Source organism: Hordeum vulgare, chromosome 4H, assembly GCF_904849725.1.
Source record: "Hordeum vulgare subsp. vulgare chromosome 4H, MorexV3_pseudomolecules_assembly, whole genome shotgun sequence".
In the NCBI taxonomy this organism is placed as follows: domain Eukaryota; kingdom Viridiplantae; phylum Streptophyta; class Magnoliopsida; order Poales; family Poaceae; genus Hordeum; species Hordeum vulgare.
In genome coordinates, this window is record NC_058521.1 from 569,833,282 (window position 1) to 569,851,484 (window position 18,203).

General features: G+C 40.5%; 1 protein-coding gene across 1 annotated transcript; it reads left to right on the plus strand.

Moving 5' to 3' along the window:
- Positions 1-4,457: 4,457 nt before the first annotated feature.
- LOC123449621 (pseudouridine-5'-phosphate glycosidase) lies at positions 4,458-9,750 on the plus strand. Its single transcript, XM_045126902.1, has 12 exons — positions 4,458-4,677; positions 4,788-4,898; positions 4,999-5,081; positions 5,310-5,369; positions 5,490-5,550; positions 6,678-6,784; positions 7,598-7,675; positions 7,962-8,007; positions 8,429-8,549; positions 8,676-8,761; positions 9,041-9,127; positions 9,530-9,750. Exons 1-12 carry the CDS (start codon positions 4,554-4,556, stop codon positions 9,550-9,552), a joined length of 987 nt encoding a protein of 328 aa, XP_044982837.1. The 5' UTR covers positions 4,458-4,553; the 3' UTR covers positions 9,553-9,750.
- Positions 9,751-18,203: the final 8,453 nt, after the last annotated feature.

The window sequence follows — 18,203 nt, forward strand, 5'->3', positions numbered from 1 at the left end:
GATGACTTTGATAGTGCTACTCAAGCATCAGGTCACGAGCTCCACGGTGAAAGCCTTGATCTGACCCGACCTGGTTATACCTTGCAATGTCGATGTTTTTACATTGTTACTTTATTGAAGACATTGCTCGAATATGCTTAAATTGATTCTTCAAGGTGAAAACCTAGATCCTATGGTGGTTGGATCCGATGACGGCCACACTTGAGTGTTGCTTACTTCTTAAACGTGTTGCTGTTGAAGAACTCTATCATCTATGTGGTGTCATGAGATGGATGATGTGGATTTTTTTTCAAAACTAGCACCAAATTTATAATAAATTCGAAATGAATGGTAGTGTTTCTAAAAATATCAAAAGTACCACCCGATCGGCATGTGGGTGGCCGACGGGGGACCTGTCGGCCTCTGGGTCGCCGATGGGCCACCTTTCGGCCTAGGGTTGGCCGAAGAGGGGCCGTCGGCCTCGAGGAGGCCGAAGAGTGTCAGGGGCGTAAAATGTGATTAAGATGGCCTCAAATGAAAAAGTTACCAATATGAAAAATCTTCGTCTCGTCGAAACAGTTGATTTTAATATATAAATCGTCTTAATCCGAGGTTGTATGCGACTTGTAGAACCAAAACAAGATAAGGGACACAAACCTGTAGAACCAGTTTTATTCTTTTTTATATATTTTTTAAAAATACATGTCTAATTTTTTATTCTGTTTTCTTAATTTTAAAAAAATACATGACTATTCAATACAAGTTGTAAATTTTTCATATACATATGGACTATTATTTTGATACATGTTGAACAGCTTTCAATTACATGATGAATATTTTTAACATATTCAATACTCCATCTGTAAACTAATATAAGATCCTTTAGTCACCGAAGTAGTGATTAAAAGATGTTATATTACTTTATAGAGGGCATGCATGTTACTCGTTGAATAAATTTTTGACTAATATGAAACTTATTTTGGACTACACGTACAGTTTTGGTGTACATTGTATAATTGTTTTTCTAAATATCAGGTATATTTTTCGAATATTACAAGAAAATTGTTTTTGAATTACATGAACATTGTTTGAATTATATAAACTTTTTCGTAAAATCCATGAACATTTTTAAATTTAACAAAGATTTATTGAAAGCCATCAACATTTAAAAACAATTCTTAAATAAAAAAATTACACCATGAATTAAAAAAGTTAATGAAAGTCGAAATGTATGTTTTTGTAATGTTTTAAAAAATATAAACAAAGTAAGAAAAAAGGGAACTAATGAAGAAGCAGAGAAGGGGAGCTCCTACCTGCGTCTTTTGCGGCAAGGAGTCCCTCGGCCGCACAGGGAGGTCGCCCAACTGAGCCGGCCCAGTTCCTTTTTTTGGTTTCTTTTTTTCCTTTTGTGCTTACTTCCTTTCTTTTTTTATTTTTTGGTTCGTTTTTATTTCCTTTTTCCTTTTATCATTTGTTTATGAAAAACAAACTAAAGTTGAATTTCCCAATCATTTTCTGAAAACATGAACATTTTTAAAACTAAGAACAATTTTTAAAAAATGCAAACAAATTTGGAAGAAGATTTTTTTTATATTGTTCAAATCTTTTTAAATTATAAATATTTTTTTGAAAATTCTGAACAATGTTTGAAAATATGGAATATTTTCTAAAAAAACATTTCTCGAATTTTATGAACATTTTTTTAAAATACAGAACATTTTTGTTTTGACTCTACAGGTCGCATACGATCTCGGATTAAGACGATTTTTATATCAAAATCAACCGTTTCGACGAGACGAAGATTTTTCATTTTGATAACCTTTTCATTTGAGGTCATCTTAATCACGTTTTACGCCCCTGACACTCTTCGGCCTCCTCGAGGCTGACGACCCCTCTTCGGCCAACCCTAGGCCGACAGGTGGCCCATCGGCCACCCAGTGGCCGACAGGTCCCCCGTCGGCCACCCATAGGCCGATCGGGTTGTACTTTTGATATTTTTAGAAACGTTACCATTCATTTCGAATTTATTATAAATTTGGTGTTAGTTTTAAAAAAAATCGATGATGTGGATATGGTCTTTTTTGTAGTTTGCCAATCATGGATCTGATCATTTTGGACTTTTTATATTTGTCCTCGTCTAAGCATAATGGCTTTGGTCTAATATTACGTTGTTGTTGTTGACGTGTTTTTTACGTGTGTGTGTTGATGTTAGCTGTGTGCATCCTATCTATACAGATGCTAAGTATGTACTCTTAGAACATGGTTAATAACAAAGCCTATTGCTGACTATAAGCCAATGCCATGTCACATAGAACCCGTGTAAAAGCCCACTAATAGAATAACTTGGCTGTGATAAGTAGTAGTAGTTAATGTTTGCATGTAAAGGGAAGCAAAGGACACACTCCTGATTGTGTAAGCGAATGAAATGTCATCTCACACCGTTGCATGTGGATGCTTCCCTTGTTTCTTGCACTATAGCGGACGAACTCCTGATTGTGTAAGCGAATGAAATGTCATCTCACACCGTTGCATGTGGATGCTTCCCTTGTTTCTTGCACTATAGCGGACGATAGCCGGAGCGCCCGCACCCTTCTTTTCCCTCTTTTCTCTTTTGGTGACGTGGTAACTTGGAACTACTTTATAGCCAGTTGACTAGATCTATTATACTTGTTTTTAGGGTATATACTTTTTTTTAGGAAAGTCTTACCTTCCATCGGCTGATCCGCGTGATCCATCCGTCGGACGCTCGTCCGTTAGATCTCACCTCGACCTAATAACCATTTTCAGAAACTGGACCGTTGTTTCAGAAACTGGACAGTTGTTTCAGAAACTAGAACAACGTCTAACCGCGAACTGTTTCCTGAAGCTGGATCTTTGTTTCAGAAACTGGACAGTTGTTTCAGAATCTGGAACAGCGTGGTGACCAGCTTCCCAGAGGCCGGGAGGCGACGGAGGTCGGCAGGGGAGAGGTACTCGAGGAGGACATGGTAGCGGAGCACGTCACGCGAGGTCGGACCCGTGGCGGCCACAAACGCCGAGGGCGACTGCGGAAGGTCGGCGTTGGGCACGACGAGCAGCGTCAGCAAGGACCGCCTGGACGTCGACGGCAGCGGCTGGAGGCGGGAGGAGCGCCAGCAGCAGCAGCCCCGCCGGCGCGAGGAGGACGAGGCACCGCGAGATCTGTCCCCGCATCTATTGTTTTCGCAACGCGGCTATTGTTTCTGCAACTCGACCTCCGTTTCAGAAACTATTGGGTGCGGGAACGTAGATCGGACGGCTGCATCGATACATCCAACGGTCGTTGAGGTGGCGGATGTTTACTAAACATCCGCCGGTGGACGCGTAGCAGCCCCCCTTTTTTATGCTTATTTTTAAGCCAATACAATTTGGGGACGGCTACACGTCCACCGGCTGATCCGCACGAAACATCTGCCACCTCGAGGGTCGTTGGATGTACGCGCGTGCAGTTGTCCAATCTACCTCCTGGCATGTGGCTCGGTTGCCTCCTCCGACTCATTAATTTCTGAAACAACGGTCGAGTTGCAGAAACAAGCGCTTTGTTGCAGAATAACTTTGGAATCATTAATTCCTGAAACAACGCGAATTGCAGAAACAAGCGCTTTGTTGCAGAATAACTTTGCAACATAGATGAGGTTACAGAAAAACTTTTGCAACAAAGAGTATGTTGCAGTTTTTTTTAAGAAAGATGATGTTGTAAAAAAAATTGTCTTCACTTTTGTGCAACACACGGTATTGTTGCAGAATAAGTTCTTGCAACACAGATGATGTTGCAGAAAAAATTGCAATGAAAATGATGATACAGAAACACCGCCCTCGTTGCCGACGGCATCGCCGTCGCTCGCCGTCGTCGTCGCCAACCAGAAGGCCATCCACCTCCAAGCTCTCGTCCCGAGTGTCGCCAATCCCCGTCGCCGGTCGCGTTGGCCACCGAGCTCGTATCCTACCTCCGTCTTCGAGCTCTCGTCTTGAGCGCCGTCAATCCCCGTTGTCAGTCGCGTTGGCTGGCGAGCTCGCATCCTACCTCTGTGAAGAGTTTGCTGTTGTAACCGCTAGCTGCTTCTTGCATGCTACCTCAGGGTCATGGCCGGTGGGCACAAGCTGGAGCAGTTTATGGATGTCTTCGTGGGAGCTAACTATCATGCTCTTTACGTGTGTGATGGATGAGGCTAGATGGCTGAAAGAAAGACGATATGAGAAGAAAAGATGTTGAGGAGAGTAGTCCAAGGAGAATATAAGGCAGCACGTGAAAGCGGTGTGCAGGTCCATTGAGACACGCGTCATCCATGAAAAGAGGCGGAAGCAACGGAAAAATCAACCGGCTGATTGAGATTATTTCCTATACAATTTACACTTTACCGGAAAAATTATAAAGGGAGTATTATCAATCATGACATTTTTTAGATCTATAATCAAAGATTCACAAATTTAATAGCAAATCATCAAATTCCTGGATCTAAGTGAAAGAACGCCAGCTGACTGCGGAAGCTGAAGCTGAAGCTGCCGTGTGTTGTCTCCGGAGAAATCAGTCAAGGAAGACTCAACGATCGCCGGGGATGTCGAAGGCGCCGCCGCGGGAAGACCCGTCGCCGACAGGCGTCGCGGTGTCGCCGGAGGTCGAGGCCGCGCTCGCGAGAGGCGGGGCGGTCGTCGCCCTCGAGTCCACCATCATCTGCCACGGTAATAGGCTTCGACCCCCACTTTCCCCCTTCGGAGCAGAGCAGAGGACCCTCCCCGGCGATGCGCCCTAGCTATCCTCCACGGGTTCTTGATTGGCGTTTCCGTTGCAGGTATGCCCTACCCGAAGAACCTGCAGACGGCCATGGAGGTGGAGGCCATCGTCAGGGAGAACGGCGCGGTTCCTGCCACCATAGCCATTCTGGATGGTGTACCACATGTTGGTAAGTTGTACAGGGCACCCATCAGGTTGTTCACTTAATCTGAAAATGCTATCTTCTAGTACTACTGGTACTAATATTCATATTCTTCGTCCGATTGTAGGGCTTAACAGTGAACAGCTGAAGAACTTGGCTATAAGTGGAAGTCAGTTTCAGAAGACAGCTAGAAGAGATATCGCACAAGTTGTGAGTACCTTGCTCAACACATTTTCGTCCTTCTTAAGTCAAAATGTACACTCTTGTGAAATCATTAAGCATCGCGCTGAAGTTGGCATGCCATCATTCTTGAAAGAATTAAGATGTGTATTATTTCAGATCTGGGATTTACCTCATGTCTAGGTATATAGCCCCTCTGATTAACATTTATGTTTGCCATTTGTTGTTTTCCTTTTTGATTGTTTTACTAATTTTCAGGTTGCTTCGGGCGGCAATGGTGCTACGACGGTCTCTGCCACCATGTTTTTTGCTCACAAGGTTCTTTCAAGAAACATTGCATCTTATTCGTCTTATTTATCTTGGTTTTATTTCATAGCCATGTGTACCTAGCACCAGATGTTTCTCTATATAAAGCAATTAAGTTATTCTGAAATTTAGGTTGGTATACCAATTTTTGTGACTGGGGGAATTGGAGGCGTACACAGATATGGTGAAAAAAGTAAGTAGCTTCCAGTGAACTAAAAATGTTCCTATTGATTTGTATGAATTATGAAAGGGCAGTAGTTGTAGCACTGATCATTGACTATTATGAGATAAATGAGGTTGCAAGAGCTAATTTAGACATGTTGCTCAGTATTTCTTACAGAGTAAGCAAGCAAATTAACTTATTTGTTCGAGGATAGCATAGAAAACTTTACATTTTAATTTTATGATATTTTCTTAAGAAAAGTTAACTTATCATAGCATTGACATTGTATTTCGCCTCTGTTTTAGTTTCTCTGTTAAAGAATGTGATTTGCTAGACTTCATGTGCAAACTCTTAGCAGGAAACATACTTCCTCCGTTCCTAAATACAAGTCTTTTTAGAGGTTTCACTAAAAGACTACATACGGATGTATCTAGACATACTTTAGAGTATAGATTCACTCATTTTGCTCCGTATGTAGTTCCCTATTGAAATCTCTACAAAGACTTATATTTAGGAACGGAGGGAGTATATAAATATTTCTCTTGAGTTCTTATGATTGTAGTTTTTTCAATCGTATGTCTTTTGCAACTTTATGCTATTCTCTGTCTAATTTAGGATGCTGTTGTTACTCTATGATGTATAGTTATACATTAGTGGACTTAAACCTCGAGACTGGGAGTACACACTACATTATTAACCTGATTAGCATAGGAAGGCTAGACTATACTTGTTAACATTTACCAGAAACATAGATAATACTCCCTCCGTTCCTAAATATAAGTCTTTTAAGAGTTTTTACTAGGAAACTACATACGAATGTATATAGACATATATTAGAGTGTAGATTCACTCATTTTGCTCCGTATGTAGTCTCCTAGTGAAATCTGTAAAAAGACTTATATTTAGGAACGGAGGGAGTATTTCTCTTGAGTTACAGCTTTCTGATATTTTCTAATTAATTTAGAATGGTGGTGTTACTCTATGATGTATAGCTAGTTTGTTACAGATTAATGTACTTAAACCTTGAGGTGGGGAGTACACACTACATTGTTAACTTGATTAACATATATTGCTTAAATATCATTTTTTGTAATGGTCATAAAAGATTAAACATGTCTGCTTAATGCTTGATGGACACATTTACCATTTTGATGCAGCCATGGACATCTCCTCTGACTTAACTGAACTTGGAAAGACTCCTGTGGCTGTTATTTCAGCCGGTGTGAAGTCCATTTTGGATATCGCACGGACACTTGAGTACTTGGTAGTATCCTATGCTCATTCTTCCTTTTTAATAAATTTTTCTGTCGGTGCCTCTCCTAAAGTTTTCCGCCCAAAAATATAGCTGTTTCGACCTGTGAAGAATAAAATTTCATGTAGATTTTCCTGCTAGGTGTTGGATGCTTCACAGGCTGTACCTATATTTTTCTGGCTTGATGTTTAAGTACTGATGGAGCAGCTTCCAGTAAAATTCTATAGGAGTGTTGGTTAGAGTGCCTAAATAAAGAAAGATCGTAGCAATACAAATAGGCTCCAAATATCAAGCTACATATATACAGGACAAGGTCTTGTAACAAAAAATAGTTGCCACATAATTGTTAGCTTAGTCATCATCACCCTAATAATGATGCCTTAACATAGGAACGCACAGCTGCACTTATCTTGAAAGTATTAGATATCTGGATTTGAAACAATAAGAAAGTAAGAACTGGAAATGAGGTGGCACAAAAAGTAGTCAAGTTCCGATACAATTTGGTCCTCGACAACTTTCACTCAGAATATCGGCTGTTGCCTTGGAATGGCCTCTTTTTCTTCCTACTGGGAACTCCATAGATAAGAGGACATGCCTTATTCATTCTATGGTACATAAGTTTAGACCAGCATCTTCAAAGAATTTATAACGAAATGCTCTGGTGGTAAAGGAGTTATAGCCTCTTCAAAGAGTTTAGTGTTAGATTCGCAAAAAAAAGACTATTGTTAGAGCTTTATAATCTGGTATGTTTCTGGCAAGACATCACGGGAGATGCCACTTCGTTTTGGTACCTAATCAATTGTTTTTAAATGATTGTGTTGGCAGGAAACTCAAGGTGTAACTGTTGCTGCTTACAGAACCAACGAATTTCCAGCTTTCTTCACAGAAACCAGTGGATGTAAGGTAGAACAAATTTTCTTCTGTCAAACAATAAAGTTAGTGTTTTTCTTTGTCCAATACATTAGCGTCCAGGGTTTTGTTGAGAGTTCAAAATGCACCACAGCTCTGAAAATGAATGTTTTCCAGGTTAAATTATGCAGTACAATGGTTTGGGAACAGTTTTGTTGAAGAGAAAGTAAAATTAGATATTGCAGCTTCGGACACAAATTTAAATGAGAAAGTATTTGTTCTAAATAAAATTAAAATTGGTGGATACCTTGACTAAGTGACTCCTGCCTGCTTAATGTAGGTGCCATGTCGCGTTGATTCTCCAGAAGAGTGTGCGAAGATAATATGTAAGTATTAACATTAGACATGTGAATCTTCTGCATTCTTTATTGGATTTAATTTGTGAGACTTTATTTGTGTCACACAAAATGTCGGTCCATAACCATAACCACCAGAAGTCACCTGTTCCCGTTAAAGTTCTTAACTTTTTTATTAGAGGATTCTATAGCCCAATGTGAACTTAGGATCAATTATAGTTCATAACTACTATCCTACTTGCAATCTACACTTGATGTGATCAATATATGGTAGCTCCAGCCAGAAAGCCCCTAAAGAAGATATGATAAATTTGATACCCTTCCCGATCAGCCATGCCAGCTGCCCTCCGCAGTATGGAAGTATAGTTATCTAAGGGTCACAACCTATTTCCTTTTGGAATGTTTTACAGGCTTAATTGAGAATTTCTTACTTGAGTTTATCGTGATGCAGATGCAAACCAGAATATGCATCTAGGATCTGGAATTCTTATTGCAGTGCCAGTTCCGAAGCAACATGCAGCTTCTGGAAAGGTTATAGAGTCTGCAATACAGCAATCCCTCCAGGAAGCAGAGTACAGTCCCAGTTCCTTGCTCTCTTTTCTCTCTGTATGTGTACATGTGCATGTTCAGGTGGGTTAACATGTATGTTTCTGAACAATATAAATGTCAATCTAATTATTTTGCACTTTGTTTCTCAGTGCTAAAAAGATAATAGGAAACACAATCACCCCCTTCATCCTTGACAGAGTGAAAGTACTAACTGGAGGATCTTCATTGGAAGCCAGTATCCTATAATTTATTTTCGACCTGTTGTATATTTTAGGGATATTGCATGATTTATCCATATTCATTTGTAATTTTGAATTTCGGTAGTTACTGTGCCTATTTCTTAAATGTGCAGTTTGTCTTTTCTAGCATTCTCAAATTCTAACAATTAAATATCGAATTGGACCTTGTGAAGAAAATGATGAAGGCACATGTGGGCATACAATTCTTGCCCCTTTTTTTCTTCTGCCTCTTGTGGTTTCCTACATTTGCAGAAACTTCTCCTTAGCGTATTCAGATATTGCACTTGTGAAGAACAATGCTCTCACTGGTGCTAAAATTGCTGTAGCCCTTTCCGATCTTCGCAAGAGAGTAACAAACAACAGTAAGTTGATACTGACTTCACTAAAAAAATTACAGGTGGTTCTATGAGTTACCATTTTTAGAAGGAAAAACATCCTGATCCTACCATGCCTGATTCGGGGTTTGGAAAAGTGCCATTTTCCAAGCCCTGGTCTGCTCATCCCAAACCTTCCATATTGACCCTCTTATTCCACTGGATATGTATATTCTCATTTATACCTTATGTCTCAAAACTGGTCTAGACGAGCCCAAACCCAGATATGCTTAACCATAAAGCATGGAAAAATTGCTGCTGCTGTCGACTTGCATGATCTATTCTAGGTTATTGAGAAACCACAGTAGAGATAGATCATGGGTTTATGATGGCAAAATCTGGTTGTTATTTTAGGGGTAAAATCTGACTGTTTTGGAACTGCTGTAACAGGGCCTGTGAGGTCAGCGCTATAATGCTCCTGCTGAAGGAGCATGTGAAGTTGATGATGCCGACAGTTGACGGAACTGGGTGTTGCCAAATATGCCAATTCCTTGCACATCGTGAATCATCTGGCTTGCGCATTCCGTTCTTACTATTTTGTATCTTGTTGGAAGGCTGTGTTAGCAGTAACATCTGAATAAATAAGTTTTAACAGATGTCTTGTTCTGGGAGTCGAGGCTGTAGCTAGATTTTTTTGTCTGGTTTTCTTATTCGGTTTAAAAAGTGAATTTTTTTAAGTGAGTATGTTTGAAATCTTGAAGAAATTTTCAAGAACATTACATTTTTCTAAAAAGTGAACAATATTTTAAAAAGAAACATATTTTGAAATTCCAAACATCTTTTTATAAAATTTTCAAAGATTTTTAGAAAATCCAAATATTTTTTAAAGGGATTTTTTGAATTTCCAAACATATTAAAAAATGAACTTTTATAAATATGGTAACATTTAAAAAATCGAATATATATATATATATATATATATATAACTTTTTATTATTTTTGTGAACTTTTTTGAAAAAAATTGACTTGTGTTTTGAAAACTCTGAAAACTCATTCCACATGTATATAACTATATATGGACGTGCTGTACATAGGTGTAAAATTTCAAAAAAGAATTTATGGCAAGGCCTTCATGGCTAGCTTTATTAACTCAAATCAAGCTTACATCATCCGCTAACAAGGGAATAATAAAGCTAGGAGGTGTACCTGACCACAAAGACGGTGGATTACTCCTCCCAAACCTAGCTAGCTCATGAGCAACCATGTTTGACTCCCTGTTACAATGTTCAACAAGTACCTTCCTGAAATTTGAAAGTAGACTTCGACATTCATTGAGTCCCTTAGCTCATTCACAAAGAGGTTAGACTCTCTGGAGATTGGCCAAGAAGTTGGTTATCATCACTGTAACAAACAACGAAAGAACGCTTAATACGATCAGACGAGCAGGATGTAGGGTTTTACGCGTAAGTGGCCTGAACCTGGATAAAAAGGCTTGCCGGGTGTTGATCGTTAGGTCTGCTCTTGACGTTGCTTTTCCCCTCCCTACGATTACAAGGGCATCACGTTGATCCCCATGGCGATCACATCAACCTTGGAACCATTTCTCACACGCATCGTCACTTCATCCTTCGTCAGTCTTCGTTTATTTCGTAGTTCCTACTTCGAGTTGCAAATGTGAGCAACAGAACCAGTATCAAATACCGAGGCACTACTACGAGAACCAGTATGGTACACATCAATAACATGTATATCAAATATACCTTGTTTGGCGTTGGCCGCCTTCTTATCGGCCAGATACTCGGGGCAATTTCGCTTCCAGTGACCAGTCCCCTTGTAATAATAGCACTCAGTTTTCGGCTTAGGTTCGGCCTTGGGTTTCTTCGTCGGAGGGGCAACAGCTTTGCCGCTCTTCTGGGAGTTACCCTTATTGCCTTTGCCGTTTTCTTGAAACTAGTGGTTTTATTGACTATCAACACTTGATGTTCTTTCTGGATTTCTGACTCTGCGACTTTCATCATCACAAACAGCTCATCAGATGACTTATTCATCCCTTGCATGTTATAGTTCAACACGAAGCCTTTATAGCTAGGCGGCACTGATTGAAGAATTCTGACAGTGATAGCTTCTTGCGGAAGTTCAATCCGTAGCTCAGCTAGACGGTTTGAGTACTCAGACATTCTGAGCACGTGTTCACTGACAAACGAATTCTCCTCCATTTTGCAAGCATAAAACTTATCGGAGGTCTCATACCTCTCGATCCGGGCATTCTTCTCAAAGATAAACTTCAACTCCTAGAACATCTCAAATGCTCCATGATGTTCAAAATGTCTTTGAAGTCCCGGTTCTAAGTCATACAGAACTGCACATTGAACTAGTGAGTAGTCATCCTTACGTGCTTGCAAAGCGTTCAAAACGTCTTGGTCAGCCGTAACGGGTGGTGCATCTCCTAGCGCCGCATCAATGACATAATTCTTTTGGCCGGCAGTGAGGATAAGCCTCAGATTACGAGCCCAGTCAACCAAGGTGCTTCCATCATCTTTCAACTTAGCTTTACCTAGGTATGTCTTAAAATTCAGGGTTGCTACTGCGCGAGCCATTGATCTACAACATAAATTTTGCAAAGATTACTTAGACTATGTTCAAGATAATTGAGTTTAGATAATAAACTCCCACTCAAATAGACATCCCTCTAGTCATTCGAGTGTCACATGATCCAAATTCACTAACTCAAGTCCGATCATCACGTGAGTTGAGTTTACTTTCAATGGTGAACACCTCCATGTTGATCATATCAACTATATCATTCATGCTCGTCCTTTCGGTCTCTTGTGTTCCGAGGCCATGTCTGTACATGCTAGGCTCGTCAAGTTTAACTCGAGTGTTCCATGTGTGCAACTGTTTTGCACCCGTTGTATGTAAATGTTGAGTCTATCACACCCAATCATCACATGGTGTGTCGAAACGATGAACTGTCGCACCGGTGCACAGTCGGGGAGAACACAATTTTATCTTAAAATTTTAGTGAGAGATCACCTTATAATGCTACAGTCGTTCTAAGCAAAACAAGGTGCATCAAAGGATTAACATCACATGCAAATCATAAGTGACATGATATGGTCATGAACTTGTGCTGCTTGATCTCCATCACCAAAGCACCGGCATGATCTCCATCGTCACCGGCGCAGCACCATGATCTCCATTGTCACCGGCGCCGCACCATGATATCCATCATCATGCCGCCATCGTGGTTGTCGTGCTATCTATGCTATTACTACTAAAGCTACCACCTAGCAATATAGTAAACACATCTGCAAGCACAAACATTAGTTTAAAGACAACCCTATGGCTCCTGCCGGTTGCCGTAGCATCGACGTGCAAGTCGATATTAACTATTACAACATGATCATCTCATACATCCAATATATCACATCATGTCTTTGGCCATATCGCCTGACAAGCATACCCTGCAAAAACATGTTAGACGTCCTCTAATTTGTTGTTGCAAATTTTACGTGGCTGCTATGAGTATCTAGTATGATCGCATCTTACTTACGCAAAAGCTACAATGGTGATATGCAAATTTCTATTTAACCTTCTCCAAGGACCGCCTCGGTCGATTCCGATTCAACTAAAGTTGAAGAAACAGGCACCCGCCAGTCATCTTTATGCAACAAGTTGCACGTAGTCGATGAAACCGGTCTCTCGGAAGCGTACGAGTAATGTTGGTCTGGGCCGCTTCGATTCAACAATACCTCTGAATCAAGAAAAGAATACGGAGGGCAGAAAATCAAACATCAACGCCCACAAACTCCTTTGTGTTCTACTTGAGATATCATCCACGCATGACCTAGCTCATGATGCCACTGTTGCGGAACGTCGCATGGGAAACAAAAAAATTCCTACACACACGAAGACCTATCATGGTGATGATCATCTACGAGAGGGAGATTGGATCCACATACCCTTGTAGATCGCTAAGTGGGAAGCGTTAATAAACGCGGTTGATGTAGTGGTACGTCTTCGCGATTCAAATCGCCGTCCCACTATCCGCTCCGATCAAGTACCGAACGGACGACACCTCCGCGTTCAACACACGTACAACTCGATGACGATCTCCGCCTTCTTGATCCAGCAAGAGATACGGGGAATTAGATGAGTTCTCCGGCAGCGTGACGGCGCGCCGGTGTCGGTGGTGAAGCTGTTTCTGTAGGGCTTCGCCTAAGCACCACAGAAAACCGATCTAGAGGAGAAAGTGTGATCTAGAGTTGAGGTAGCACGTGGCTGAAAATATTGTGTCTCGAAACCCTCAAACCTCTAGTATATATAGGAGGAAGGAGGGGCTAGCCTTGAGCACCAAGGGAACCTCCCTTGGGCTCGGCCGAATAGGAGAGGAGGAGTCCTGCTCTAATCCGACTTGGAATAGGACTCCACCCCAAGTTGTCCACCTCTTTTGATTTTTCCACCTTTTACCTCATGGGATTTCTTTGGTTGACTAGTCAGCCCACTAAGAGCTATTACACCACCATAAAGTCTACTTGGCCCTCTTGGGGAGTGGTGGGCCCACCTGGTGGGCCCCCGGTAGCCATTCGTCACTCCCGGTACACTGCCAACAATGCTGGAAATCCTTCCGGAATCCAAATACCAACTTCCTATATATCAATCTTCGCTTCCGGACCATTCCGGAACTCCTCGTGACGTTCGGGATCTCATCCGGGACTCCGAACAAAACTTCGGTCACCAACACCTATAACTCAACTATACTGAAACGTTACCGAACCTTAAGTGTGCAGACCATGCGGTAGACATGACCTGAGACACTCCCTGGTCAATATCCAATAGCGGGACCTGGATGCCAAATATTGGATCCTACATATTCTACAATAATCTTATCTGTTGAACCTCTATGTCAAGGATTCACATAATCCCGTATATCATTCCCTTTGTCCTTCGGTATCTTACTTGCCCAAGATTCGATCGTCGGTATCCAATACCTATTTCAATCTAGTTACCGGCAAGTCTGTTTACTCATTCCGTAATACAACATCCCGTGGATAAATCTTTAGTCACATTTCTTGCAAGGCTTATTTGTGATGTTGTATTACCGAGTGGGCCCCAAGATACCTCTCCGTCACACTGAGTGACAAATCCCAGTATTGATCCATGCTAACTCAACGGACACCTTTGGAGATACCTGTAGATCACCTTTATAGTCGCCCAGTAACGTTGCATAGTTTGATACACACAAGGTATTCCTCCGGTGTCAGTGAGTTACATGATCTCATGGTCATAGGAATATCTACTTGTCATGCAGAAAACAATAGCAATAAAATGACACGATCACATGCTACATTTATAGTTTGTGTCTAGTCCATCAGATCATTCTCCTAATGATGTGATCCTGTTATCAAGTGACAACACTTTCCCATGGCTAGGAAACCTTGGCCATGCTTGATCAACGAGCTAGTCCACTAGAGGCTCACTAGGGACATTGTTTTTTCTACACATCCACACATGCATTTATGTTTCCACTAAATACAATTATAGCATGGATAATAAACGATTATCTTGTAACAGGAAATATAATAATAATTATTTTATTATTGCCTCTAGGGCATATTTGCAACATTTCTTCCACCCCCCCCTAAAAATGTCCATATGAGATGCAATTAGGTCTAGGGATACGCGAGACACCATAGTTTCGATGATGCACTTTGGCACAAGTTGGGACTTGCTGTCTGTTCTGTGAACGCGTTCGTTGAGTGTTCATTAAGAAAGTTCGTGTGAAGTTTCTAAATGAACTCCTTAAGAAACGTTTTCCATAAGTTTACTACGTAAAGTTCCGTCGAAGTGGCTGGTCGTCATGATCATCTTGAGTACTAGTTGATAAAGAACGGACTCCATATGAGTTAAGTATCTCTATATTAGTCGACACTGCTAAAATTGATTCAGAACCGAGTTTACAGAGCAGTTCTTGTCTTGTTGGATCTGATATTTTCTGTTCTTTTTCCCTACAATTATCCATATAAGATAAAATTAGGTCTACGAATATGAGAGAGACCATACTTCCGATGATGCACTACCACACAAGTTGTGACTTGGTGTATGTTCTCTGAACGAGTTCCTCGAGTGATCATTAAGAAAGTTCATGTGAAGTTTTTGAACAGACTGCTTAAGAATTTTTTTTCATAACTTTCCGACAACAGGTTCCTTCAGAGTGGTTGGTCATCACGAGAATCTCGAGTAGTCGTTTAGGAAAAACAGACTCCATATGAGTCAGATATCTCTGTATTAGTCGACACTATTCGAAACTGATTCAGAACTCAATCTATAGAGAAGTTCTTGTCTTGTTGGATTCAATTTTTTCCGTTCTTTTTCCCTAAAAATATCCATATGAGATGCAATTAGGTCCTTGGTTACGCGAAAGACCATAATTTCGATGATAAACTAGGGCACAAGCCGGGACTTGGTGTATGTTCCCTGAACGCGTCGTTGAGTGTTCATTAAGAAAGTTCATGTGAAGTTTTTAAACGAACTCCTTAAGAAAAGTTATCCATAAGTTTCCTATGAAAGGTTCCTTCGAAGTGGGTAGTCGTCACGAGTGTTTTGAGTACTGATTGATAAAAACCGACTTCGTATGAGTCAGATATCTCTGTATTAGTTATTAGTGCTCAAAACTGATTCAGAGGCGAGTTTACATAGGATTCTTGTCTTGTTGAATCTGATATTTTCTGTTCTTTCTCCCTAAAATTCTCCATATGATATGAAATTAGGTCTACGGATACGCGATAAACCATAGTTTCAATGATGCACTACCACACAAGCTGGGATTTGGTGTATGTCCTTTGAAAACATATTCCTCTTGTGATCATTAAGAAAATTCTTGTGAAGTTTGTAGACAAACTCCTTAAGAAGTGGCTGGTCGCCATGAGCGTTTCGAGTACTAATTGAGAAAAAGGACTCCATATGACTCAGATATCTCTGTATTAGTCGACACTGTTCAAATCTGATTCAAAACCAACTTTGAGAGCAGTTCTTGTCTTGTTGGATCTCCATATGAGAAGAAATTAGGCCTAGGGATACGCGGGAGTCCATAGTTCCAATGATGCACTTGGGCACAAGATGGGACTTGGTGTTCATTAGGAAATTTCATGTGAAGTTTGTGAACGAACACCTTATGAAATGATTTCGAGAAGTTTCCTACAAAAGGTTACTTCGAAGTGGTTGGTCATCATGAGTGTTTTGTTGAGGAAATACTGACTCCGTATGCGTCAGATATCTCTATATTAGTCAACACAGCTCAAAACTGATTCAGAACCGAGTTTACGCACCAGTTCTTGTCTTGTTGGATCCTATTTTTCCGTTCTTTTCCCTAAAAATCTCCATATGAGATACAATTAGTTCTAGGGATACGCGAAAGACCATAGTTCTGATGATCCACTGGGCACAAGCTTGGACTTGGTGTGTGTTCTCGGAATGCGTTCATCAAGTGTTCATTAATAAAGTTCCTGTGGAGTTTGTGAACGAACTCCTTAAGAAAAGTTTCCATAAGTTTCCTATGGAACGTTCCTTCGAAGGGCTGTCCTTCATGAGAATTTCGAGTACTCGTTGAGGAAAAATAGACTCTGTACGAGTCAGTTATCTCTATATTAGTTGGTGCTGCTCAAAACTGATTGAGAATCGAGTTTACAGAGGGTTCTTGTCTTGTTCGATCTGATTTTTTCCATTCCTTTTCCCTAAAAATCTCCATAATAGATGCAATTAGGTCTAGGGATACACGAGAGATCATACTTTCAATGATGCACTGGGCACAAACTCGGACTTGGTGTATGTTTTCTAAACGCGTTCATCGAGTGTTCATTAAGAAAGTTCCTGTGATGTTGGTGAACGAACTCCTTAAGAAAAGTTTCCCATAAGTTTCCTACGAAACGTTCTTTTGAAGTGGCTGGTCGTCACGAGAGTTTTGAGTACTTGTTGAGAAAGAACGAACTCCGGAAGAGTGAGATATCGCCGTATTAGTCGCCATTGTGAAAAACTGATTTAGAACGAAGTTTAGAGAGCAGTTCATATTTTCTGTTCTTTTTCCCTAAAAATCTCCATATGAGATGAAATTAGGTCTACGGATACGCGAGAGACCATAGTTCCTATGATGGACTGCCGCACAACCTGGGACTTGGTGTATATTCTCTGAACGCGTTCCTTGAATGATCATTAAGAAAGTTCCTGTGAAGTTTGTGAACAAACTCCTTAAGAATTTTTTTCCATAAATTTACTATGAATACTCCTTTGAAGTGGTTGGTCGTCATGAGTGTTTTGTGTATTCATTGAGAAAAGTGGACTCCGTATGAATCAGATAAATCTGTAATAGTCGACACTGTTCAAAGTTGATTTAGAACCGACTTTACAAAGCAGTTCTTGTCTTGTTAGGTTTGATATTTTCTGTTATTTTTCCTAAAAATCTCCATATGAGATGCAATAAGTCCTAGGGATATGTGAGAGATCATAGTTCCGATGATGCACTAGGGCACAAGATGGGACTTGGTGTATGTACTCTCAATGCGTTCATCAAGTGATCATTAAGAAAGTGTGTGTGAAGTTTGTGAACGAACTCCTAAAGAAAAGTTATCCATAAGTTACCTACGAAATGCACCTTCGAAGTGGTTGGTCATCACGAGCGTTTTGAGTACTCATGACGAAAAATAGACTCCCTATAAGTTAGATATCTCTGTATTAGTTGACATAGCTCAAAACTGATCCAGAACCGAGTTTACACAGGGTTCTTGTCTTGTTGGATCCGATATATTCCGTTATTTTTCCCTAAATATGTCCATATGAGATGCAATTCGGTCTAGGAATACACGAGAGACCATTGTTTTGATGATTCACTAGGGCACAAGCTGGGACTTGGTGTATGTTCTCATAACGCGTTCGTCGAGTGTTCATTAAGAACGTTCCTATAATGTTTGTGAATGCACTCCTTAAGAAAAGTTTTCCAAAGGTTTCCTACGAAAAGTTCCTTTGAAGTGGCTGGTCATCATGAGCATTTTGGGTACTTGTGGAGAAAGAATGAACTCCGTATGATTCAGATATCTCTGTATTAGTCGACACATGTAAAAAACTGATTGAG